Raw genomic sequence first — 26,914 nt, 5'->3', positions numbered from 1 at the left:
CAGCTTGAAGATGTGATTTATACTTTGATCGTTTTTGCTGCTTTTTCTTGAGACAGTGGCTGTCTAAAAGCGCAAATATTCCATTCTTTTCATTAGCTTTCAATGGAGAAAATTGTCTTGCTTTAAGCATATTTATGTGCAGACTTCTTAGATCTGAATTACATCAAACACATTCCGCTCTGATTTTTATTACCAGTTTTAGAATGATTAAGACATTTCCCATGTGGTTTGCACACGATCCATACTTCAAAAACCGACTATATAAAGGAAATTTCTCTACAATCGTCGAGCAGCAGCAGCCAACAGTTAAGGCAACTTTCTCTCAGACCAAGATCGAGCAGCCGACAGTTAAGGCAAGTTTTCTCAGATCAAGATTCAACAAAATTATGTATGAAAAACGCTTTAGTCATTCTTCTTTTGTGGTTTTATTCCACAGAACCATTAGAAAATTAGCGACATCCAATCTAATTTGGGGGAAATGCGAATCTTTTGAGATCTATTAGCGCTATTTTGATGCCAATCCCGCAGTGAAGTTAGCCATCAAAATACAACACAATCTTAAAGAATTGTTGAAGATAAGATCTTCTGTCAAAGTTCCTAAAATCTCTTCATATCACTTATTGGAAGAATAGATCACGTGATATTTATTGCCGGGCAGAATCTACTCTTGTGTATTATTCAAATTCATAATTCTGGTTTCATATTAGACACTGTTTCTCAAGGGACAGATTGACTGCTGTTGATTCCATTTTCCTCTTCCAAGAATTAACATTTTAAAGCGATAACTGAATTCTATGAAAACGACTGGCAAAACTGCACAAGCTTTCTGATCACGTATGGGTAAACACGAAATAGATTCGCGGTATAATTTAATGTAAATGCTAATCGTTGTGTTCATATACATTGTAACATTTTTCTGTAAACACTCATTGTTCGTATACTATAAAACACAGTAAACAATATAACATTTTGCTGTAAACACTGACAGTAAACAATATAACAGTTGGCTGTAAACACTCATTGTACGTATACAATATGACATTTTGCTGTAAAAATATACAATATGATATTTTGCTGTAAACACTCATTGTGCGTTTTGCTGTAAACACTCATTGCGATGCTCATTGTGCATATACAATATGACATTTTGCTGTAAACACTCATTGTGCGTATACAATATGACATTTTGCTGTAAACACTCATTGTGCGTATACAATATAACATTTTGCTGTAAACACTCATTGTGCGTGTAGAATATGACATTTTGATGTGAACACTCATTCTGCGTATACAATATCAATGTAAACTCGCTTATCAATCCTATCTAAATATAAAATTTTGCTGCTGTTACTACTACTGCTACTACTGCTACTGCTGCTACTACAGCTACTGCTGCTACTAATGCTACTGCTACTAATGCTACTGCTACTAATCTACTGCTACTACTGCTACTGCTACTAATGCTACTGCTACTGCTGCTACTGCTACTAATGCTACTGCTACTACTGCTACTGCTGCTACTACTACTACTTATTTTTCTACTGCTACTGCTGCAACTGCTTCTGCCAGCTTCACGATTTTTCGTCTGCTACTGCTTTTATCCTTCTACTGCTACTGTTAATGCCAATTTCTCATTTTTGCTACTGCTACTGCTGTTACTGTTCACATTTCGCGTGGACAATGTTTCTGTGTGAAAAACTCAACAACACTATAGTTATATCTATGTGGTGTGTACTGGCTCTGTGTATATAAAGTTTCTATAAGATAAAGATAAAATCTCTACAACCACTTTTCTCATAGAAATTTACAAATCATTAATTCAATTGTTATTAAATATGAGAAAATAATTATATTTGTATTGCATCCCCTGTCCCGTAACAAATGATGATAATATTATGTTAGATCAGCCATTTTATAGTTAAACTGATAGGAAATTACCCTAAAAAAAGGATCATTTATATGTTTGTCGAGCACATTTCCCAGCCATGCAGATATGAACATACAGTAATTGTTACAGTTATATCACACATACCAATTCTAGTATTATTTTTCATTTAGACACCTTAACCTATAAATACAATACTACACACATAAATATACGAAAACAATTACTTCTGTACGATTACAGAAAGGATAAATCTTAATTAACGCTGGGACAGAAGGTGATAACCGTTACTATGAGAACCATAAAGAACTTGAGGACGCTTATGGAATCACTCATAATGGTAACTAGAGAGACAATATTTGATTACATTCGGAATTTATAACAATCTGTTAATCGTTATAGATTCTTTAGTCATTTCAACAGAACCAAAATGCTGGTGTTTTTGGATTGACACTTATATCATACGATATAAAACATGTTATCTTGTAAGCATGCATGATTTTACTTTAAACATACCGAGGACTCGCAGAATGATGATATCTCTGGGAATAATGATATATGAGCTTTTATGTCTAATTTCTTTATTCCCCTATAAGACTGTGTCTTGAGAACAATAATAACATGATTGAATTTTTCCTTCTATATTTCTTTGTTATTACTTTGATCACGATCTATCTCGGGTTTTATGCTACATAATCATATTCCTCCTTGTTCCTTACATCGGTCTGGGGATTATTTGCTCACAGTTTATTTTAGGCTACCTTTTCACTTCTGTTAAAACCGAAACTTTCCGCCTTTATAGTTCCTTTCTCTTTTTTTCAGAAAAAATACTTCGTGCTGTCAATACTCATCCCAATATACAAGTTTCATTTCCGTTTACACTTGAAAATTTACATTTTATGTATGATTATAACTGAATACATGTATAGCATAAATTTCTAACTGCGTAGTATGAGGAAACAACAGCCCTGCTGTGGTATGGAAAACATCTTCAACAGCAAACTGTGAAAAACTGTGGCAATTTATTATATTTAAACCAGGCTCGTATGATATATGTAACAGCCTATAACATTTTAGACCTACAAACAGGCTGATAATTGGAAAGACTGGTTTCAGTTCTTTCAGCGATATGCCTCTTCTCGCTCTACTTCATATTATTCCGGTCCGTCTTGACCAGTTGGTATTACGACATGATTTTTTGACTTAAAAAAAAAAACACCAGAAAAACACTTTCGGATCCCACTGAGGCATTTTTACCTCGCTTTTTGTGTGGATCCAATTGAGGCATTTTTACCTCGCTTCCTGTGCGCATCCCGTTGAGGCATTTTCATCTCGCTTCCTGTGCGCATCCCATTGAGGCATTTTACCTTGCTTTCTGAGCGGATCCCGTTGAGGCATTTTTACCTCGCTTTCTGTGCGCATCCCGTTGAAGCATTTTTACCTCGCTTTCTGTGCGCATCCCGTTGAGGCATTTTTACCTCGCTTTCTGTGCGCATCCCGTTGAGGCATTTTTACCTCGCTTTCTGTGCGCATCCCGTTGAGGCATTTTTACCTCGCTTTCTGTGCGCATCCCGTTGAGGCATTTTTACCTCGCTTTCTGTGCGGATCCCGTTGAGGCATTTTTACCTCGCTTTCTGTGCGCATCCCGTTGAGGCATTTTTACCTCGCTTTCTGTGCGCATCCCGTTGAGGCATTTTTACCTCGCTTTCTGTGCGCATCCCGTTGAGGCATTTTACCTCGCTTTCTGTGCGGATCCCGTTGAGGCATTTTACCTCGCTTTCTGTGCGGATCCCGTTGAGGCATTTTTACCTCGCTTTCTGTGCGGATCCCATTGAGGCATTTTTACCTCGCTTTCTCGCTTTCTGTGCAGATCCCACTGAGGCATTTTTACCTCACTTTCTGTGCGGATCCCGTTGATGCATTTTTACCTCACTTTCCGTGCGGATCCCGTTGACGCATTTTACCTCGCTTTCTGTGCGGATCCTATTGAGGCATTTTACCTCACTTTCTGTGCGGATCCCATTGAGGCATTTTTACCTCGCGTTCTGAGCGGATCCCATTGAGGCATTTTTACCTCGCTTTCTGTGCGGATCCCATTGAGGCATTTTACCTCGCTTTCTGAGCGGATCCCATTGGGGTATTTTACCTCGCATTCTTTGCGCATCCCATTGAGGCATTTTTACCTCGCTTTCTGTGCGGATCCCATTGAGGCATTTTACCTCGCTTTCTGTGCGCATCCCATTGAGGCATTTTTACCTCGCTTTCTGTGCGGATCCCGCTGAGGCATTTTTACCTCGCTTTCTGAGCGGATCCCGTTGAGTCATTTTACCTCGCTTTCTGTGCGGATCCAATTGAGGTATTTTACCTCACTTTCTGTGCGAATCCCATTGAGGCATTTTACCTCGCTTTCTGTGCGGATCCAATTGAGGCATTTTACCTCGCTTTCTGTGCGCATCCCATTGAGGCATTTTTACCTCGCTTTCTGTGCGCATCCCATTGAGGCATTTTACCTCGCTTTCTGTGCGCATCCCATTGAGGCATTTTACCTCGCTTTCTGTGCGGATCCAATTGAGGCATTTAACCTCGCTTTCTGTGCGCATCCCATTGAGGCATTTTTACCTCCCTTTCTGTGCGGATCCCGCTGAGGCATTTTTACCTCGCTTTCTGAGCGGATCCCATTGAGGCATTTTTACCTCGCTTTCTGTGCGGATCCCATTGAGGCATTTTTACCTCACTCTCTGTGCGCATCCCGTTGAGGCATTTTCACCTCGCTTTCTGTGCGCATCCCGTTGAGGCATTTTTACCTCGCTTTCTGTGCGCATCCCATTGAGGCATTTTTACCTCGCTTTCTGTGCGGATCCCATTGAGGCATTTTACCTCGCTTTCTGTGCGGATCCAATTGAGGCATTTTACCTCACTTTCTGTGCGAATCCCATTGAGGCATTTTACCTCGCTTTCTGTGTGCATCTCATTGAGGCATTTTTACCTCGCTTTCTGTGCGCATCCCATTGAGGCATTTTTACCTCGCTTTCTGTGCGCATCCCATTGAGGCATTTTCACCTCGCTTTCTGTGCGGATCCCATTGAGGCATTTTACCTGAGGCGCCATGTGACACATCACTGTCTGATCGTACCGCCTCGGTTCTTTAAAACAGTAAAAAAAGTATCTTCTTTAATTTTTTTTAAAAGCGAATGTGCAATATCCCGTATAAACTGACAGGTAAATGTGTCAAACGATAAGTGACCTATTTGCCCTAATTTTTTTTTACATTATTGTTTGAGAAGAATATCTCACATAGTGTCGTGTCAAAAATACATCTACAAATATTCATTTACTTATCAAACTTATTTAAAACCACAGCGACATCATACTGCTTTATTTTAAAACCATATTTCTATTTACGTTCACGAGGTCACGTAACCTATTCTGCCGCATTACACAGAAATCTGTTTGCCTGTATTGAAATAGCTGCCGCTTTTTTATTATTTAAGATTTTTTAATTCTGTTTTTTGTACTTTCTTGTCAAAAGTCTGAATTTTATGACCATAGAATGTAGTATTTATTTACTTTTAGAAATAAATAAATATTTAAGATGGCGCTGTTTGAAATTTTACAAATAAATGTATGAAAATTCGATCGTTTTTATAGACTTTTGCCTACATTTCTGTCGATATCTTATTAAAATCGTTATAGAATTCAAACTGTATTACTTCTCAAGCGGTGTTGAAAATTTGAAGCGATTATATTAAAAAATGAATGCACTACGCGCATTTTTTGTGTACGTGTCGATAAACAAAAGTAACGGCGATCTAGCCTAAATTAGATATTATTATTACGATTGGTCGCACGTGTTCGTGGAATGGAAAATTACTGGTATGACGTTTTGATATCTTTACGATTCGCGGGTAAATTCCAGTCAATCCAGGTTAGTTTTAGGGATGTAATTTCTGCATTTGGTAAAGTTACGAGGTAAAATCCACGCGTCCGATCGGATGAGCATACAGAGAGGTCCACTCGTCCCTATCCAGACTTTAACCCATCAATACTCGTATAAGACATAACTCGCAATATACGAGGCGGCTACATGTCCGTGGTGTTTGAAGATAAAATTGCATGCAAGAAATCGAGAAATGCATGCTGCAGACAAAAGTCCGTGCAAATTCTGACGCGCGGGAAGTTTTCGGCGCATGTAAAATTTATGAAAAACGTAACAGTTGTTTTGATTGATGTACAGCGCCTGTGCGGGCCATTTAAAATTGTCGTTACATATTGACAATATGCGAGATGCGCTGCAAACGGCAAATGTGATAAACAGAGTCGATTGTGTTTGTCGCCGATCGACTGATTTTATAAGCTTTGTTGATTGATGACACAATACCAACCCCCCCCCCCCCCCCCCCCCCCGAATTTCGACCCGGATTTAGACGATTTGGAAAAACGATCCCGGCCGAGATGGAAAATCCGGAACTTCCGGAGTATTCCGGAAAACTTTCACCCATGTGTAACCTCGCTTTTTGTGCGGATCCAATTGAGGCATTTTTACCTCCCTTTCTGTGCGCATCCCAATGAGGCATTTTTACTTCGCTCTCTGTGCGCATCCCATTGAGGCATTTTCACCTCGCTTTCTGTGCGCATCCCGTTGAGGCATTTTTACCTCGCTTTCTGTGCGCATCCCATTGGGGTATTTTACCTCGCTTTCTGTGCGGATCCCATTGAGGCATTTTACCTCGCTTTCTGTGCGGATCCCATTGAGGCATTTTACCTCGCTTTCTGAGCGGATCCCGTTGAGGCATTTTTACCTCGCTTTCTGTGCGGATCCAATTGAGGCATTTTACCTCACTTTCTGTGCGAATCCCATTGAGGCATTTTACCTCGCTTTCTGTGCGCATCCCATTGAGGCATTTTTACCTCGCTTTCTGTGCGCATCCCATTGAGGCATTTTTACCTCGCTTTCTGTGCGCATCCCGTTGAGGCATTTTTACCTCGCTTTCTGTGCGAGCACTTGCAAATGTACTGGCAACCTGAGAGCTAGACTGGCATCAGTCATTAGAGTCCTTCAAAACGAATACCTCTACAATAAAATCCTCTTTAATAGCACTTTCTTCCAGTTGAAAAATTTACAATATCTCTTATCTTTGACCCTAGCGAGAAAATGGTTTTCTGAGAAAATATTAGTGTCAGTATGAAGAAAGAAATTAACCGTTATTACAGATTATTTTCTAAATCCAAAAAAGACTATTTCTAAATGAAAGTTGTTTCCTGTTGGCGTAACTGCTCGATGGTATACCAGTTTATTAATGTACTTCACGGATCTTTAAGTCTCAGTTATGTTGAACATAATCATAGTAAACGTGCCACTGACTAGCTTTCACAAAAAGCTAACCTTGTGAGTGAAACAACTTTGTGCATCTTTTCTAAATGCAGTCTGACTAAAGTACTCAATCTTCCTAACTGTAAAATCTGATGGTTCAACTATCTGTATCATCGAATTTTTAATTTCCACCAATCTATTTTTATTTGAACCAATCAGACGACTTGTTCCAACAAGCGATTTGCTAAACCTTCAAAATGGCACCGATTAACAAAAGATGACCTGAAGATGTTATTTCAATGTAAGTTTTACACGATACTTGAAAAAATCCTATGCTAAATTTAGACATTTTACCATTACCATGCTTAATTTCTATAATGAATTTGTTCATCTTTCAATTTGGACAGAACCATTAATTGTTAAAAGGGAGGCTTACCATAAATATACTGACTGAATGGTGAACAATGCAGTTCATGATCAGACTGCACAGATGTGCAGGTTGATAATGATATACGCTGGTCGGAAAGGCAGAATCAATATTGTCCAGCATGATATGGGTTAACTTCTACTTTCGCTTTCAACAGGCGGAAATATCGCATGAGCGTGATCCTCTATCGGTTCGTCTTTAGATCCTATGCGTAGCGTTAATAGGAAATTATTCTAAATGTTAACATAATTATATAACTTTTCACATATATACCCGTATACCAAGAGACCGTGTCTATTCATATACTTGTCACTGACTCCAACGAAACATTCATTAGTCGAATCAGTAAAGACGCCTTTCTAAAGACTTTGTTTCTGTAGAAAGAGGACACAAACTCAAATGTAGACAAAGTACAACACAGAACACAATTATATTTTAAAAGGTAACATCTTCATACAGTTTCAGAGAATTGTAGATATGGTACCCAGTCTGTCATTTCAGTGATCTTACGTCAATAGTTACAATTTTCCTAGATGGAATGCAATCTATAAATGGTTTCTCTTGATTGTTTTGATCAGCTGTTGTACCCCCCTCTTACCCTTCGGTGATAAATCGTCCCATTATTTCCTTTATCGAGCTGGCTCGTTCGTTTGACAACAAAGTAAATACAATATATTGGAACGATTCATTCATTTCAACATCTTAAGAATGGCAAAAGAATCATGAAAATATCTCAAGTTATCGCGCATATCAGGAAAATAATATACATGTACCACGAAAATATCTCACGTTATCAATAACATACCACGAAAATATCTCGTGCTAACGCTCATATCACGAAATGTATCACGTGAATACAAATATCACGAAGAAAAAATTCGACCGATACGATTACCAATGTCTTACTTCCAAATTACAAAACTCAGAACCGTTTATTACATGTTTCTTTAATTATACGTTATCGTTTGATGAAAAGTAACTTGCATTAAAATAGATGTATGAAATGTAGATAAATCGAACGCTTAAAAAACTGTTATTTTATACGTACCGCTTTTTTTCTTTCCCTCTTTCTTTATTTCTTTCTTTATTTATTTTTTGCCTTTTTTGTTATCGTTAGATTTTATATAGAACGCCCACGTGTTTTCGTTCGCAACAAAGATTAACCCCATTCCAACGTGTTTTCATAAAATAAACGCTACATATGTATTTTGTTCACTAAAATTCACCGACGTTTGACGAAGATACACACTTTAACTCATCCATTGATTCTCAACGGGATGGACAAAACAATTGACTTAAAAGTTTGAAACAATTTGTTAAACATCCGCAGTAATGCTACATTGTAAAGCTGTAAATAAAGATATCTATACGTCCCAAGGGATTTAAGCAGACCGCTGTTAGACAATTGAAAATATGAAAACTCAGAAATTACATATATATCTTTCTTTCTGGACTGAAGCGAAAACACTCAGAATAATTTCACTCCGACAATTTCATGTATAAAGAATTTAGTACCATTGTATGTAGCTGAAGGAGTGTGCTAACTCCCCCCCATGATTCTGGTCAAATTTTTGCATGATTCTATGCTCATTTATATGTATGTTTTGAATATGTTAGCAGGAGTCTAAAAGATTCTTTTCAGAAGTCAGTAAAATTCTTTGTTTGGTGCTGTAAGCAGTTGTATAGTATTAGATAAAGGAGTGAGCTAAATTCTTGTATGTTTCTGGCCAGGAGTCGGCTAAATTCTTGCATCACTCTGTTCTTGGTCAGGAGTCCGCTAACGTTTGATTCTTTTTATTATGTGAAAGACAAGCAATTCTCCTGACAGTACAAAAATGCAGCTTAAAAGACAGAGTATTGTACATAACGATAGCAAAGTCTTGGATTATACACAAACGTATATGGCAGATCCCCAAACAGGAAATGAAATATATTACTGTCCAGATACACTTCTCCTGTCCAACCCGGACAATAAACCGAATCAATGCACGTCAATCAGTCGCCTATCACAAAATTAAACACAATTTTCCGAGATTCCCGTAAGAAATAATGTAAGTGGTGTGTTTCATTCAAATACAGGCAATGTGTTTTATCAGCAAGGACCCTTGAAAATGTCTGACACAACGAGGAGCAATAATCAGTAATACAATTCTTGATTTGCGAAAATCGTGAATAAAAGCCAATGACGCATGCACAAAAGATAAGCCCGGGTAAGAGTTTCTCTGCTACAGAGGAAATGTCAGCTGAATTCAACAGTTTATCAACAGTTGGATATATTGCCATATTTCTAATCAGTGGGCAAACTAGCCAAGACACAAGATCATTTACATTTTGCGGCATTAGATTAACGATTTCCAATCACATTTCCAACCCACTTTGTCCGTATGGGTATGATCAACGAAAGATAATTTTCCTTCGAGGATCGCTTATCAACATTTAGCTCGACAAAGTTGGTGAATGTTAATGTTTGAGTATTAAATGTTTGAATGTTAAATGTTTGAATGTTAAATGTTAAATGTTTAATGTTAAATGTTTTAATGTAGACTCGAATTTCAGTCTGGTCACGCTATTTTCAACACAACTAATGGAATTCTGGATAATATACTTCAGCTTCATCGCCATCACTCAAAACATGTCTACTAGCCGCTGCCGGGGCTGTGCACGTAGAAATGAACTGAATTATATTTAGTCCATTATATTATTATTATATGAAATATTTTGACAAAAATATTATTTCAGTTTCTGGTGGAAACACTTTCCAAGTTCCCGCTTAAATAGATAATCTGTCGAACAAAAGGTTCAGTTCACATGGTATATTATATTCAGTACAAACATAAAAGTTAATATGAAATAAGGCACTGCCTCGATCCGACTTCAACTCAACACATAAGATTTGAAAAGAACTGTCTAATGATAGCATCGATTCCGTATCATTTTAAAGGTAGACTTTGGAATAAAAACAACACTGCCCATATTTGTACTGATGTGCAAGACGTTGCGGTTGGGACAAGTTATGTGGACGCTTATTAGGCACAAGGAAAAAGCGTATTATTCCAAAAATTACGAAGTCAGACGCTCTGTGCACGTGCCGGCAGGACACATTTTTTTATTTCGATAGTATATATCTCATTCGGTATATCGCATGTTGACGTAGAGGACTCGATCCAGATTTCGTCGCCTTTAATCGGTAAGATCGATTCCCTAATAACTACCAGGAAAGTTCGAGTGCAACAACGTTGAACGTTGCAAACATACGTACAGTTCACATACGATATGACATGATACACTAATTAAAGTTAACATAATGTGTGCGTGCGTGCGTGAATTCCACACACAATCTGACATGTTACACCAATTATAACAAACGTGTGTGTATGTACGTAAATACCACATCTAATGGACATGTTACACCACTTACAATTGAAATGTGTATAGACGTATATTCGTTAATTCCACATAAATTTTGAAATGTTACACCGCTTTTAGTGAAAATATACTTAGTATACTCATGTTTATATGTAAGTCCCACATACAATGCAACATATTACACCAATTATACAGAAACTGTAAATTCGACATTTAATATGACATGTTACTCCGTTATAGCAAACATGTATATACATGTATATGCAAAGTTCACGTACAATGTCACATCTTACATCAATTATAGTGAAACTTACTTTGTGTAATAATTTTTTTGAGTGAAATTAAATGTTAATGATTGCGCAACAATATGCATATAAGTTACACCAGTTAGTATATATATATATAGTGAAAAATAAAAACAGTGTCTATTATGCGTCATTCAAGTTTAATAACTTCAATGCGTCCATGTTCTCTGTTTATGCTGAGGAGAAACGTGTTTAGATAGGTATTCGGAGATGGAAAGTTTAGTATACAACTTTCTGAATAATGTGGTAATGTATCAGACGAAAACAACTCTTTAAATTTTGATACGCAATATTTCTGCATATATCACAATGCCTAAGATGAAAATAAATAGCATTCTAATATGAAGTGAAATTCATCTTCAATAACATTACATATAATGCTTCTTGGTATGCTATCTTTCTTTCCGTCGATAATCTGTGTGCAAATAAACAAAGTTTTGTTAATACAAATCTAAATTTCGCGGATCTTTTTCCCGAAATCTGAGAGAATTTTAATGCTGATATTCTGGTTGAGTTTTCTAAAGACTCATGCCAGAAATCATCTCCAACCTTTGTTTAAAATGAGATAAAAAAAACCATACGTTTCCTTGCCTTGATTCAGCCAAAAATAGTTCTAATTTTATTCCGACTAATTTTGCGAACTTTTTTTTCAAATATATGCGAATATTTTCTTTGGCTCAGATTTCCACAGTTTAAAATATACTGTAAAGAATATATAGCAAAATATGGTAGCAGTGATATAACCCGTAGGTGAAGAACGTTTCTAAGGCTGTATTAAAGCCATTACTGCAAGGCTACATTATTGCAACGACTGGACGTGAAGAGTGTTTCCCATGTAACAGTACTGTATTGCCACGACTGCTTCTAAAGAAAGTTTTCCAATCAACATAACTGCCACGGCTGCTAGTGAAGAGCGTTTCCCGGGTTATGTTACTGCCACGACTGCAGGTGAAGAACGTTTCCCGGGTTATGTTACTGCCACGACTGCTAGTGAAGAGCGTTTCCCGGATTATGTTACTGCCACGACTGCAGGTGAAGAACGTTTCCCGGGTTATGTTACTGCCACGGCTGCAGGTGAAGAGCGTTTCCCGGGTTATTTACTGCCACGGCTGCTAGTGAAGAACGTTTCCCGGGTTATGTTACTGCCACGGCTGCTAGTTACTGCCACGACTGCTAGTGAAGAGCGTTTCCCGGGTTATGTTACTGCCACGGCTGCAGGTGAAGAACGTTTTCTAGGCTATATTACAGCCATTTCTGCACATGAAGAGCATTTACCAGGCTACAACATTGCAAAGACTGCGTTTCCAAGGTAACAGTACTGTATTGCCACGACTGTTCGTGAAGATCGTTTCCCAGGCAACTGCCACGACTGCTTGTGTAGAGCGTTTTTCAGTCAACATAACTGATAAAACTGCTCGTGAGGAGCGTTTCCCAGGCAACTGCCACGGCTGTTCGTGAGGAGCGTTTCCAAGACAACTGCCACGACTGTTCGTGAGGAGCGTCTCCCAGGCAACTGCCACGCCTGCTTGTAAAAAGCGTTTTTCAGTCAACATAACTGAAACGACTGCCCATGTAGAGCGTTTCCCATGCAACTCGTGAGGAGCGTTTCCCAGGCTATATTACTAACATGACTGCTCGTGAAGAACGTTTCTTGTGTTATATTATTGCTAAGACCGCTTATGAAGTGCATAATACTGCCACGATTGTTCGTGAAGAAACTTTTTCCGGGTTATATTACTGCTAAGACGGTTCGTGAGGTGTGTTTTCCAGACTATTTTACTGTCACGGCTGCTCGTGAAGAAGAAAATCATTTCACATGCAATCTTACTGCCATGACTGCTCGTGTAAAGTGCTTCCCATGCAAGAAAATGAGAGCTAAGGTAGGGTCTACCAAGGAATCTTGACAGACCTTACGATACACTATTAATATCTAATTCAAAACATTTTCCTGGAAATTCAAAGCAATTATAATAACTTGGAAGAATTTAATCTCATCTTGCAAACGAAATAACATATTTTTCAAGATTTACTGTTTAGCAAATAACATGTCATGAAATTCAATACGACGGTAATACATTTACAAACAAACTAAGAATTTTCCTAATGAGTGTAATAAAACTTCTAAAATTACATGGTAAGATATCGCTTCTTATGGAGGCTTTATGTTATTTGTTCACAACAATTGTTGGGAAGTTGAGCAGCTGCTATTTCTCATTGCTGTATTATTTATATGTGTTTCACACAAATTGCAACATGTTCTCTTCCATCACTCTATCTTCTCATTTAATTTAGATGTTCTAGATTACATGATGAGATTAAACTTTATAAATAGACTGTACCCTACAATACAATATAAAATATAACCATGAATTCAAAATACTTGTATAAAACACATAAAGGGCGAACATGACCTAGTGAGTGTCGTAATTTTATGTGAAATGAGAAAACGAAATTTTTATATGATGATTCAGTACTGTAACTACAAAAATATCCTATTTCCTTATGTCGATTCCTAAAACGGACGTAATACTTCACTAATGACATTTTTATACAAAAATAGTAATAACTCACCATTACTATAACCACTGGATTGCGGGTTTTTTTTTCCCTACCAAAACAAGATTAAACGAAAATGATGATTATTTTCCATCAATGATAATAACGACAATGATGACTGTTGAAGGGGGAAGAGGATGACGATGATGATGATGCTCACGATGATGATGCTGACGATGATGATGATGCTGACGATGATGATGATTGCAGGGACTTTCAAGATTGTAACAATATTAAAGTTGACCTCACTACCGCAGCAAAATAACAATGGAAATTTTGAATTAAAAGCTAAAAACAACATAGAGATGACCTAGAAAAAGTGTTGTTGTTTAAAATGAAGACATAATTATCATTGTTGCTGATGTTTATAAGTACTCTTTATTAAAAAACAGCTACTAGGTTATTTGAAATGATATACTATTATGAAAACAAAGTGCACTGTACCTTCAGTATGAAGTCGTCTTTATCCACTTTAAGAACTAGCTCGTCATTATTATTTCGTGCCATCATTTAAGATTGTGTTCAATTTGTAAAATATGAAGTACAACTGATTTTATAACTGTCTTACTGTCAGATCCGGTATAAATATCACGAAACAGTCGTTTTGATTGCAAAATCTCTCACAACACGCTGAATCACTCTAATACAGCGAAAACTGAAACCTCGGAAATGGCCACTTAGTATATCTACTCCATAAAAAGTCAGCTTGATCATACACTGACCAAAGATAAATGTTTCGCTGTTTAATACCTTATTTTGTAAATTGTGGCAATACTGTAAACGCTTACTTCTGTAAACTAATGATCATTTTGATTTTCAGCTTTCTAGTCTAAAATCATTATGACAGTAGGTTATGTGATAGTGTAAATTGTATTTGGTTGTTGTTGTTGTTGTTGTTCAGAAGGCTACATTTAAAATTAAGATGTATCATTTGTACTTTGTACTGATCTATATCTGCATGTGCTACCTCCTATAAATAAAGATGTTATTATTATTATCATTATTATTATTGAAGTCGGGAAAATGAAACGATTTACGCTGTCTTTGAAGGTTTATTTCCCGATTCTAACCATCGCTATATATGCATGAATCTTTAATTACAGTTTTACATGTGTTATAGCCACCTGTATACAGCCACTTGTCTTAAGCAGCCAGTCAGCTAACATTCCTAAAATATATTTTGTTTTAACTTCAACTTGTCTTAAACAACCACTTGCCTTAAGCCGCCATACTGTGTCGTTCTATGGACTGGCTCCTTGAAACAGATTTCACTGTATCTATAGATTGAGTAAAATTGTTTTGGTTAAAATTGACCTTTTTCAGTTAAGTTTGCACACATGTTATAGAGATGTTAAAGTTGATGTATAAATGTGAAATTTGTGTGTGTGTGTGTGTGTGTGTGTGTGTGTGTGTGCGTGTATGCGGGGTTGAGGGTGGAAGGGGGAGGGGTATGTCATATTATGAAAATGGTGAGTAATGACCGTTTAGCTGGATTTTCTCCCATAAATGAAGCATCCTCTGCAATAAGATCTATATGTATATCATTACTTAAAAGTTGTTAGTGTTTTAATGCTAAAAAACGAATAAGCTTGTTTAACAAAATTTACTTAAAGTAGTGATAATTAAGTCACGTTTCGGACTAGGTAACGTACTTCTAAATGCTTTGTGTTCAAGTTGTGTTCATATTTAGGCGTAAAAGTGCATTTATTCTCAACTAGACGTGAGCAGTACTGCATAACATACTTGACATCCCCTTTCATGTAACCATAATCTACGCCATATTTCACACACTTGTGAACATACACATGTTTCGCATTATACTCGTCAACATGTACATTTCTAAACTTATCAAAATCTTACATCTATCTGGCAAATAAGCAAAAACGTCGAAACACTTGAAAGCAACCTTGAACCAAAGGTTTATAAAAAAAAGACAAATGAATGCCGTCAGCCACCTGCTAAAATATTTTGAAAACTTTATTAGTATACTGGGGAGTTTGCGAAAATTAAAACTCAAAAATATGCGCAGCAAAAAGCATAGTGTAATTTTAAAAGATATCCAATGTGCGTTTTTCATAACAAATAACTAACTTAAGATACTTCTGCACGTTTGGAACAATTACTGTTCTGCAATGTAGAAATTTATTACAAGCACTGTAACCGAAGAAACTTCAACCAATAAAAAGATAGGGTTTTGAACTTGATTTTTTTTTTATCGATTTGACAATATTAGTCCTCCAGTCAATGTTCCCAATGTGCTTCTCCGGGAATATCACTCTTTCGATGACATTTTCGCGTACAGAAAATTTTTTCACAAAGTAGATTTTTATAAAACTGTCCACACTTGTAGATTCACATTTTTTCAATCATATGGCTAGATAAAATGTACAGACTCTTGTGCTTTATATTAAACAATTTTGCTACTTATTTGATGTTATTATTTTGATTTGTTTTTCATCAAAATAACTGGCCATTTGAAAATAAAGTAGCTCTTACTGTTTTTAAAACACGTAATTCATGGGATATGATGGATTTCCGGCAACATTTAAGCTAGCCGTATAACGGCTACCGGGCATTATTCTAGGTTTTCAGGATAACTGACGTTACGCAGTTACTTCCGGTTAAATACCTTATAATGTATAAAATCCTGATCAAATGAATTTAACTTGACTAATTGTATATGTAACTGTGTTTATAGAGCTAAATTCACAAATAAATGTCATATGTAACATTTATCTGTTAACAAAATTAATTGTAAAGTATTGTATTGTCGCACTGCGTTTAGCTGAAATGGGTTCCTGCATAATCAACACTCCGATCATTTATATAAATAAATTCAATATTGTTATTTTGAATAAGATTATGTTAAAATGATGAATTGATGTAACTTTATGTCACAATGTCTATACTAGTTCTTTCTCTGATAAGTTGTCTACACAGACAGAATTACGATCTAAAATCTGCTTAACTACAAGAAAGAACAAAATCTTTATTATATGAAAGCAGAAATATACAATGTACTAAACTGCTCTCTATGAAATACAATAAGACTCATTGTGTAAGGAACATCAAACAATAACCTATAATATAGAACAAAGGTCTTGATGAAAAGAAAATACAGACATATACACTATTCGCACATGTACACAGCAATTGTCAGTTTTAAATTGTATTTAGTAGTGTAGTAATTTGTCGGATGTTATAGAAGTGTGTAATCCATATAAATATACAGTACCATTTTAACCCGCCGGACTATAATACCCATGACTGTTATTCAAATATGCAATATCGGACACAACATTAGATGTGATACATGTTTGGGGTGTCCTCTGCTTCCGGGAAATCTATCCTTATCTTTTATTTTTTCTACACTGCAGCCCTGCAAAATCCTATTATGAGTGTTGTTGTCAGTAAACTTATAGCTGTGTATTATTGTTTAACCCTTAGCCTGCTGGCCTTTGCGACCGGTGCAGACCAAGATCAGCCTGCACATCCGTGCAGTCTGATCATGGTCTGCACTGTTCGCTATTCAGTCAGTAAATTTTCAGTGAAAACGCCTTCAAATGATAAATGGTATTGCCCGAAATGAAAGATGGACCAGTCCATTTTAGAAATTTAGCATGGTAAAGGTTAAAGAGCACATCATGCTCAAATGTTCTTGTTAACCGCTACTTAATGCAACCAATTTAGTTGATATTCATGTTTTATGTCTGGTTGACTATCCTAAATGAACTTTCATTCATATATACTACATGGCGTTTTCTAGACTACGAGCAACTTGAGGGGAGGTAACCCAACACTTTGCATCAAGTGGTGGTGGTAAAATAGATTTGTTGACAGTTCGGTAGTCTTTTAGTGGCAGGGGCCAGTTACGCATTTTGCCCGGGTACGTTTTTTTTAAAAATAAAATAGATAGATGTTCTTTAAAGGCATATGGGGGCAAGGGACAGTTAATTTGAGAATTCCACAAATCTGCGCTGATACCAGTGCGAAAAAAATCATTAAAAATCCAGTTTTGATAAATTCAAGGCAAGTGCTGAGCGAATGTATTGCATAGACTTAGCACTTCATTGTGTGACATTTTCAGCCTGTCGATTCTGTTGCTTCTGTGATAAAAACGAGTAAAATGCAGGTTTCAGGACACTAAATTTTGAGACAAAAATGGCCCAAAATGTACACATTGCGCGACCTGTACCGTGTTATCTGCAAATGACTGACCTAAAACACATGCATATTTTTAAAGCATGTGGCCAGACGAAAATAATGGTGGAAAGAAAAGTGTCTCATAACCGTTTACTTTTTCCGCTATTTTGAGCTGAATCTGGATGGATGAATAACCGTTTCCATTACGTCTGAATTCCGTTACCTCAGGTGGGACTTTAGACCCGGCCGTCTACACGAGTATATTTACTTTACACAACAACTACTCGTACGCAGGAATCATCAGTTCTATATTTAAACATCATAAATAACCAGTTGAATATAAATGCCTTTAAAATGCATCTGTCTATTTTATTTAAAAAACGTACCCGGGCCAAATGCGAAACTGGCCCCTGCCACTTATATATTCAACTGGTTATTTATGATGTTTATAAGGATCCCTGCCTACGAGTAATTATTGTGTAAAATAAATATGTGCTTGTATCGATTTTCCTAGCTCCGTGTAGACGGCCGGGTCTAAAATCTTACCTGAGGTAACGGAAGTCAGACGAAATGGAAGCTGTCATCCATCCATTCAGATTCAGCTCAAACTTGCGAAAAAAGTAAACGGTTATGAGACACTTTTCTTCCCACCATTATTTTCGTCTGGTCACATGCTTTAACAAGAGCACCGCCTTGCGGGTGCTGACGCTCATCTGATTTTTTTTTTGTGTAATAGAAATATTGTCCTACCCATGATTTTCTAAGTCCAAAAAGGGCCATCATTCTTGCAAAAAGCAGGATAGAGTTATGTTTCTTGATGTTCAGTGTCCACTTATGATGGTGAAAAACTGTTGCAAGTTTTAAAGCCATAGCTTTGATAGTTTATGAGAAAAGTTGACTTAAACATAATACTCAACCAAGAAAATGATTTTCTAAGTCCAAAAGGGGCAATAATTATTGCAAAAAGCAGGATGGAGTTATGTTGCTTGCTGTACAGGGTCAGCTTATGATGGTCAACAAGTGTTGCAAGTTTCAAAGCAATAGCTTTGATAGTTTAAGAGAAAAAGTTGACCTAAACATAAAACTTAACCAAGAAATCTGATATTTTCTAAGTCCAAAAGGGGCCATAAATCTTGCAAAAAGCAGGATGGAGTTATGTTTCTTGCTGTACAGGGTCAACTTATGATGGTGAACAAGTGTTGTAAGTTTTAAAGCAATAGCTTTGATAGTTTAGGATAAAAGCTGACCTAAACATAAAACTTAACCAAGAAAACTGATTTTCTAAGTCCAAAAGGGGCAATAAATCTTGCAAAAAGCAAGATGGAGTTATGTTTCTTGACGTACAGGGTCTGCTTATGATGGTAAACAAGTATTCCAAGTTTCAAAGCAATAGCTTTGATAGTTTAGGAGAAAAGTTGACCTAAACATAAAACTTAACCAAGAAATCTGATATTTTCTAAGTACAAAAGGGGCCATAAATCTTGCAAAAAGCAAGATGGAGTTATGTTTCTTGATGTACAGGGTCTGCTTATGATGGTGAACAAGTATTCCAAGTTTCAAAGCAATAGCTTTGATAGTTTAGGAGAAAAGTTGACCTAAACATAAAACTTAACCAAGAAATCTGATATTTTCTAAGTACAAAAGGGGCCATAAATCTTGCAAAAAGCAAGATGGAGTTATGTTTCTTGCTATACAGGGTCAGCTTATGATGGTGAACAAGTATTCCAAGTTTCAAAGCAATAGCTTTGATAGTTTAGGAGAAAAGCTGACCTAAACATAAAACTTAACCAGGCAACGCCGACGCAGACGCCGACGCCGACAACCGCTCAAGTGATGACAATAACTCATCATTTTTTTTTCAAAAAATCAGATGAGCTAAAAATATGCATGCGTTTTAGATCAGTCATTTGCAGATAATACGCTACAGGTGCATTTTGGGCCATTTTTGTCTCTAAATTTAGTGCCCGGAAACCTGGGTTTTACTCGTTTTTATCACGGAAACTATAGAATCGGCAGGCTGAAAATATCACATAATCAACTGCTAAGTATATGCAATACATTCGCTCAATACTTGCCTGGAATTTATCAAAATTGGATTTTTTATGATTTTTTTTCGCACTGGTATCAGCAGATTTGTGGAATTTTAAATCTAATGTCCCTTGTCCCCATCTAGCACAATCAGAACTTTGCTTTACATTGCGACCGCCATTTTTCATGCGAGATATGAGACTTTCTTGTAAGACAGGAATCTCAGCAGATAATTAACGACTGTTTCAGTAACGCCTTAAAAGTGTCCGAAACAACATTTCTTTTACATCGCCAATCAAACAGCGACTAACACACTATTCAAATGCATGTGTGAATTTATAAAGCAAAATAACCAAAACTTCTTAACTCACAACTGATCTGTTTATATAATTAAATACGGTAAACTAATATGAATTGTGAATCTCCTAAATTTACATTAAAGCCCTGCTCCCGTCCTACCTTTTAACCTTGAATTGTCACTGAAAATGCATGAATATCCTGACTATGAACAGTGACGCCTGTCAAAATAGGGTCTATTTTATATAAAATTCTGTATGAAATACCTGTGTTTTGCGTGCTATAGTGTGGCACGTGGCTGTTAACTGTTACCTATTGTAATCATGGGTTGCATACCCACAAAAGAATATGAACAGCCGCGGAGCAGGGCTTTAAAGCATAAAAAAATTGTGATTCATATTGACTGGAACTAGGAGCACATATTATTTTGTGTCCCGAGTACGTCAGAAATAAAATTATTCACGTGCAAAAGCTCATTTCTTTTATTTCGTTATTTCGAGATGTGCTTCATCATTTTAATATACTCCTGTTGGCTGTAAATATGAAGCTATTTGTCCATTTCAAACAGTTAAAAATGCGAAAAAAGAATTTTAACATAATTTTAATACTTTTTCAGGAAATCAGTAATAAAGTAAATAAAGCTTTATGAAAACCCGAATGAGGAAGAATGAACTTTGTAAACATTAATTCAACTAAAACAAATTAGAAGTACAATTACAAAACGTCGAGTTAAAATATGGCTGGATGAATGGGTCGTAAGGTCTATGGACCATGGTACTCACCGCCATGTTGCTGGAAAAACGTTTTGACCGATTTTTATATGCATGCAATGAAAATTCACAGACTACGAGGAAATGGTTGTTTTTTTTAAAGTGCCATAGTTACGCTGTGAATCAGTGGACGTTTTGCACACTTTTAAAATCTTCATTCCAAATTCCATAAAAACGGCATTCCCTCTCTAAACTCTTTATATACGGAAGTGCTTACACTAATGACAAGGAGTGCTGACTGTGGTCGGGAGGAAATATTTTGTAGATTTCTTTCTGTTTCTTGTTTTCATTTACAAGCGAAGATAATAATGCTCAAATCTTTATAAAACTTAGCTGACGGCAAAAATACCATCACCAACTTATCTACGACGAATCCTACACCGGCGCGATGAAGAAACCACCGCTGGTCAGACTGTAAAGACGTTCGTATTATCATCCATGGAATATAGGAAGTTGTGGTTAATGTGAAGATAATATAGAAACGTGTTTAGAAAATGTGGACATCATTTGGATAATGATGATTATGTCATATATTATTCAAGCGGGTTATTTAGCACGACAAGTATTTGAGATGGCGTATCTTCCTGGACTATATCTCAGTGTATGTAACTGGGATGTTTGGTTAAACAAACACCACAATATTTGTCTTTCCCCTGTCTACACATCTGACTGACAGAGGGTACAATGGAGGCTGTGAAATCCGAGCTCAGATGTGTTTACAATAGATGACACTGGCTTATACCTCTGTTATTGTTTCGGTAGCTTTTGTGAATGTTAATGGACATATTTACACTAACAGTCACGTTAACATAATGTTTGCAGGTATTTTAAGAGGACGATCTGTTTTTACTGCAAAAAAAATCTACATTTGTAGTGAATATGCTACAGACCGAGACTTTACTGCAGTCGCGCATCAGTTGTTAAAATTGTTTAAACGTCTTTCCCCATAAATCCTTTTTTGTTGCACTTTCTAATATTTTTCTAATATCTCATATCTCTGACTCTTACGTTAAGTACAGAAAAAAATCAAGAGGAAAAAATGACTTCTTATTTAACTTAAATAGAAATGTTTTGGAAAGTAGCAGTGTAAAATACATAATCAATGTTTTCTTTTCTTTTTCGATGCATGCTTTATCAAATAATGCATTTATAAATAAAATTACGGTTAAGATTGACCTATAAACGTTTTTCTTTCACATCGCATTGCATCATAAAAGTCCAGTTGTCATCAAAGTGAATGCACCTTGCTGTATATTTTAGACAGCTATAATTACTGTTCGGCTATATACACACCCTCGGGTTCATTCCTTACATCGCCTTACGCAATCCAGACCGTCATGTAGATATAGTTTGCTGGCGGTCATTATTTGTAAATGATTCGTAAAGTTTGTATTACCAATCGTTGCGGAAAATTAATGGTTAGATATACATTTTATCATGTGTGACCTATAGATTAATACATTTTATCATGAATGACCTATAGATTAGTTCAGGGGTTCTGCGTAAGTCGGTCAAGTTAAAAACTAGCAAAAGATACTGCTTCCCGGTTCTGCCCTTAAGATTATTTGGTATGAAATAAATCTACACTATGACCGGATGGTCTAAATTAATTTTCTGGGACTAAATATGAGAGCACACTCATTCTTTAATATTGCTGTCTGGGGAGAGACATTGTTCATACTGCACCCGACAGCGACATATGTTATTTCCCATTGATACCAAATTTGCCCGATACACCCAACCGAAAGTCATAAAACTTCAGGGTTGTTACAATTACCAACATTTCCTCCATTTTATCACCAATGAGCATATGCAAGATTTATAGCCAACTTGATTCTGTAACGTGGTTTTCTTTTGAAGTGGCGCTGCAGTTATTTTCAATGCAGATGAATAATGCCCTGCAAACGGTGTCTGTGTTTCAGCCACAATATGACACAATGGTAAATCTTTGTTATTTTATCATTTCAGAATTACTTATTCAGTCTACTGAAGTCTCAGTAACATGTAATAAAACGTGATTTTCTGTCCCCAGAGCTGTATATATATTATTGTTGTGTGTATAATATCACCGTTAATGTGCAGTTGATTTTATATTAATATAATAACGTTACGAGAAATTATTCAAAAAAACAAAGCTCGTTACCAGAGGAAATAATGACGTTATCTCCCACTGATTATTTATTCATGTGCATTCAGGCAGACAGAAGTCCAGCAAAACCATATCTTAAATATTCTTTTTTTTTTGTCTACAGAAAGAAGTCTCAAGTGATTTGCCGAGCCTTTACTTTGACTTCGTGATTTGAAACGACACGCTTCCCCACCTCCCAGCCCTCCCCGCTGTAACAGTATTTTTATCTTCTTTATAACGTTATATTCTCGATATGTAGAGGAAGCCCTTATAACTTTCAAAAGACCCAAAAAATTCGTTACAAATACAAAGAACGTTTTCATAAATAAGTTAATGTATAACAGCATACGAAAACAGTTGTTTTGATGCAGATAATGGGCGAAATTACACAATTTTCCCGTTATTTTCCTCATTTATATTCCGCGGTTGTAAAATGTTATGTGAACAGTTTGTCATTATTTTTTGTAATATACAGTTTATTGTATACAATTAGATACAAACATGACATTTAATCAAACCACATTATTTTTTCAATGGTTTGAAAAAATAAAACAAGTTAACAAATATACCTCTCCGAAATTTGAAAAAGTATCATGAGAATACTAATTGAGTGATCTATGTATTGTTAGTCACTATTATACTGACCTCTATCTGTTCCATCATTTTTACGTCTATGTGTTCTCTCGTCATTTTTACTCTACAAATCTATGTTTCCAAGTTTCGCACTAACAAATTAATTCAAATCCTTTTCCACTAACACTTTGTATAAATCCCGGCACTATTTTCCCCTGCTGTAATCTCACAGGTTGTGTGTATCTCAAGAGTTTGTTGTTTTTGAAACCACTCCTATCTTCAGACAGCCGCTCTTATCCTGAACCCCTCAAGGCATATCGGTTTACACACGAGTGTAATCTCTTTATGCAGCGGCCCCTTTCTACAAATACTCCGTGCATATCCTTTATCCTGTTTATGACCCTTTTAATCGCGATAACATCAAGGATATAAAATCGCACAATATGAAAGAATACAATTTAGCAAATATTTGCTATTTGCACACAAGGAAATTTATTAAATTCGGAATGAAAAATAAAATTATCCTTGGTTAAATTAAATATTCTTGAACTCTGACCCCAGACTAAATGGGAGTATCATATTATTTCTCTGCGTCATGTAAACCGCTTAATACATTATGTTTGCACACACCCTTTGAAACTGAACTGAAATCCAAGGCAACTATTTCGCAACTGTACGAGTTGTCACAAACTTCTCTCCAATGCAAGTTTTCCAATACGAAATACCAAGAGCTCTTTTAAATTCTGCTTAACTTGGCGGGATATCCATTTTCTTAACGACAGTTATTAAAGTAATTCTTCTTTTTTCCTAATCCAAATTGGCTCAAGGAATGAAAGCCAATATGAAAAATACTTTAAGAGAAAATGGTTTTTAAAGATGGAACAGCGTCACACTTTAAGGAACAGGAAAACGATGTTATTTACATCATTTTACCGAAAGTATGCAAACAATTTGGAAATATGTCTAAAGTTAACTTTTTAACTTTTCCCTACAAGATGTGGCTTTAAACACTAAAACATACGTAGGATTCAGTCCGCAAAATTAAACAATGAATAATGGAATCTTAATTTTCACCGATTATCCGCGATTGTTTCGAAATTCTTGTTACCTTTGACGCCGAGCTCGTTAAAGATTTCAAATTCGAAGAATTTTTTTCTTACACATTTCCATCGTTTGCTCAAAGAAGTATAAAATACATTTATTTTTATAGCTCTTTGGTTTGCTCAACCAATGTAACAAACACGTTTTCGCTGTCTTTATACATTTTTCCCTCGTAACCAGAGTATATATATAGCGTCTTGTAGCTAGTTTATTTCACGTTCCTTATCAACGAGTTCTTGCTTTCTTATCTCGAAGCTGAAATTGATTCAGGTTCCTATTAATTATCAATTAATTAACTGTTTATTCAATAGCCAAAGTAATTACCACTAGACCTAAACGAATTACAAATTATGCTAATACGTGGCTTGATTTCATTGACAGGAAAAATATGGTAATAAGGTTATTCGGGAAACAAGTCCAGCTATTACGCTCTATCAAGAGAGAATACAATTTTATCACGGGAGTATACAATTTCAAATTTCTTGAATTATAGACATGCAAACCAGACTCGCTTGTTGATTAAAACCAGATTAAACCTCATGTGTTATGAACGATATAGGTATTTGTCTTATTTTCTTTCGTTTTTTGTTACGGAAGATACATTCAAACTAGTGCCATTTTCAAACAAATATGATGGATTTCAAGAATAAGAGAAAATATCTTCTTTTTTTTTTTTTGAGTTATCTAGTGATAATCCGTTTATTTTCCATTCCATATAAAACAGTACATCAATTTATACAATACAACATGTAAACAAGGCTGCATAGTGAAGAAGTTAAGAGCAGAAATAAAAAAAATAACAAATTAATAGTAAAGAGATGCAATCTTAATCTTAGTATGTACTGCTTATGAAAATATCTTTCACCGTTTTGAATACCACAGCAGGCATTCAATTTAAGAAGCAAGAAAGAGCGGTATTTTAAACAAAATTAAACAATGAATAATGGAAGTAATATCAAACAAACCGAACGTGACTACAAATTATTTATTGAGTTAGGGAAGTACGGAAGAATGTGTGTCGAAAATATTTCGCTGGATCTATAGTATTGTCACCTTTAAACTAAAAAGTTAAAGTTACTTCCGCCTCACTATCAAAACAAAATGTTTACATCTTGGATTATTTAATACGGATGTGGCGAGATCAAAGTCAGAAAAAAATAGAATTCGGTCAGAAGTACATTGTCAAACATTTTGTAAATGCAAAAACGAAAAGAATTTAGGCGGATTTTTTTCAGTCCCTGGTTTAATGTGATCAGTCTCAGCCGACTTAACGGAATACGTTTAGAGTACATGCATTTTCAAAAGTTATTGGTAGAGTTGCCGAACACCCAATACCTGAGTGAGAAACATTAACCCATGTCACACTCTGAATTATTAAACACGAATTGATATCTTTATTTGCAAAGAATGCGTCTTATCTAAAACATCCTATCGACCTAATCATTACATAAAGCCTCTTGTAAGTTTAGAAATATTAATTTACTAAAACTATGAGAAATTTGTAATTATATCTCGCCAGTATGAATCTCCTGCACTCATTATTTTAACCCACACCGAACAATAAGCGTTTAGGACGACCATACAACAATCGTTAAAATGCCATAAAAGGCTTGCCAGTAAATACGCCTGTAATGAAGCTTAAACTTCTAATTATCATAAATTATTACAGTAGATGTCTAGGCCCTTGAAAAGATCAGGTACCCTGTGTAGCTCTCGGGTAGCCCTAGAAGGACATGTAAGATGACAAGGCAGCGCTCGCACTTAAAAATATTCACTATTTTTAAGTCGTGTTCAAGTTTAGAAGGTTTTCGGCCATATTTGAGCCTAGATACGACAAGGAAATGTAGACGTGTAGTTACGAAACCGGCCGAAATTAATTACTTGAGTTTCTCTAGACTTTTAGGAGAGGTCATAATAGGTGATCGGGTTGTGTTCGAACTTAGATAAAGAAATTCCCTATTTTGACCATATCTAGAAGTCGAGCCTCTGTGACAGGAACATATTACGCATGTAAATGTAGGTAT

The 26,914-nt window shown here is 36.1% G+C and overlaps 1 protein-coding gene across 3 annotated transcripts in view; it reads right to left on the bottom strand.

The window, feature by feature from the left end:
- Positions 1-24,448, bottom strand: part of LOC123524428 (CD82 antigen-like) — a 56,181-nt gene extending 31,733 nt beyond the window's left edge. Inside the window, exon 1 of one of the 3 annotated variants that reach the window (XM_045302631.2) lies at positions 23,862-24,448. In XM_045302631.2, the coding sequence (XP_045158566.1) occupies positions 23,862-23,906 (45 nt within the window). In that variant the 5' untranslated portion in view covers positions 23,907-24,448. Of the gene's footprint in view, positions 1-14,294; positions 14,482-23,861 lie in introns of those variants that run through there. The other 2 variants (XM_045302630.2, XM_045302629.2) reach the window with 2 other exon arrangements.
- Positions 24,449-26,914: the final 2,466 nt, after the last annotated feature.

This window comes from Mercenaria mercenaria, chromosome 3 (genome assembly GCF_021730395.1).
Source record: "Mercenaria mercenaria strain notata chromosome 3, MADL_Memer_1, whole genome shotgun sequence".
Taxonomy (NCBI): Eukaryota; Metazoa; Mollusca; class Bivalvia; order Venerida; family Veneridae; genus Mercenaria; species Mercenaria mercenaria.
Note: the sequence above shows the minus strand (reverse complement) of the source record. Positions and strands in the feature narration are given on the sequence as shown.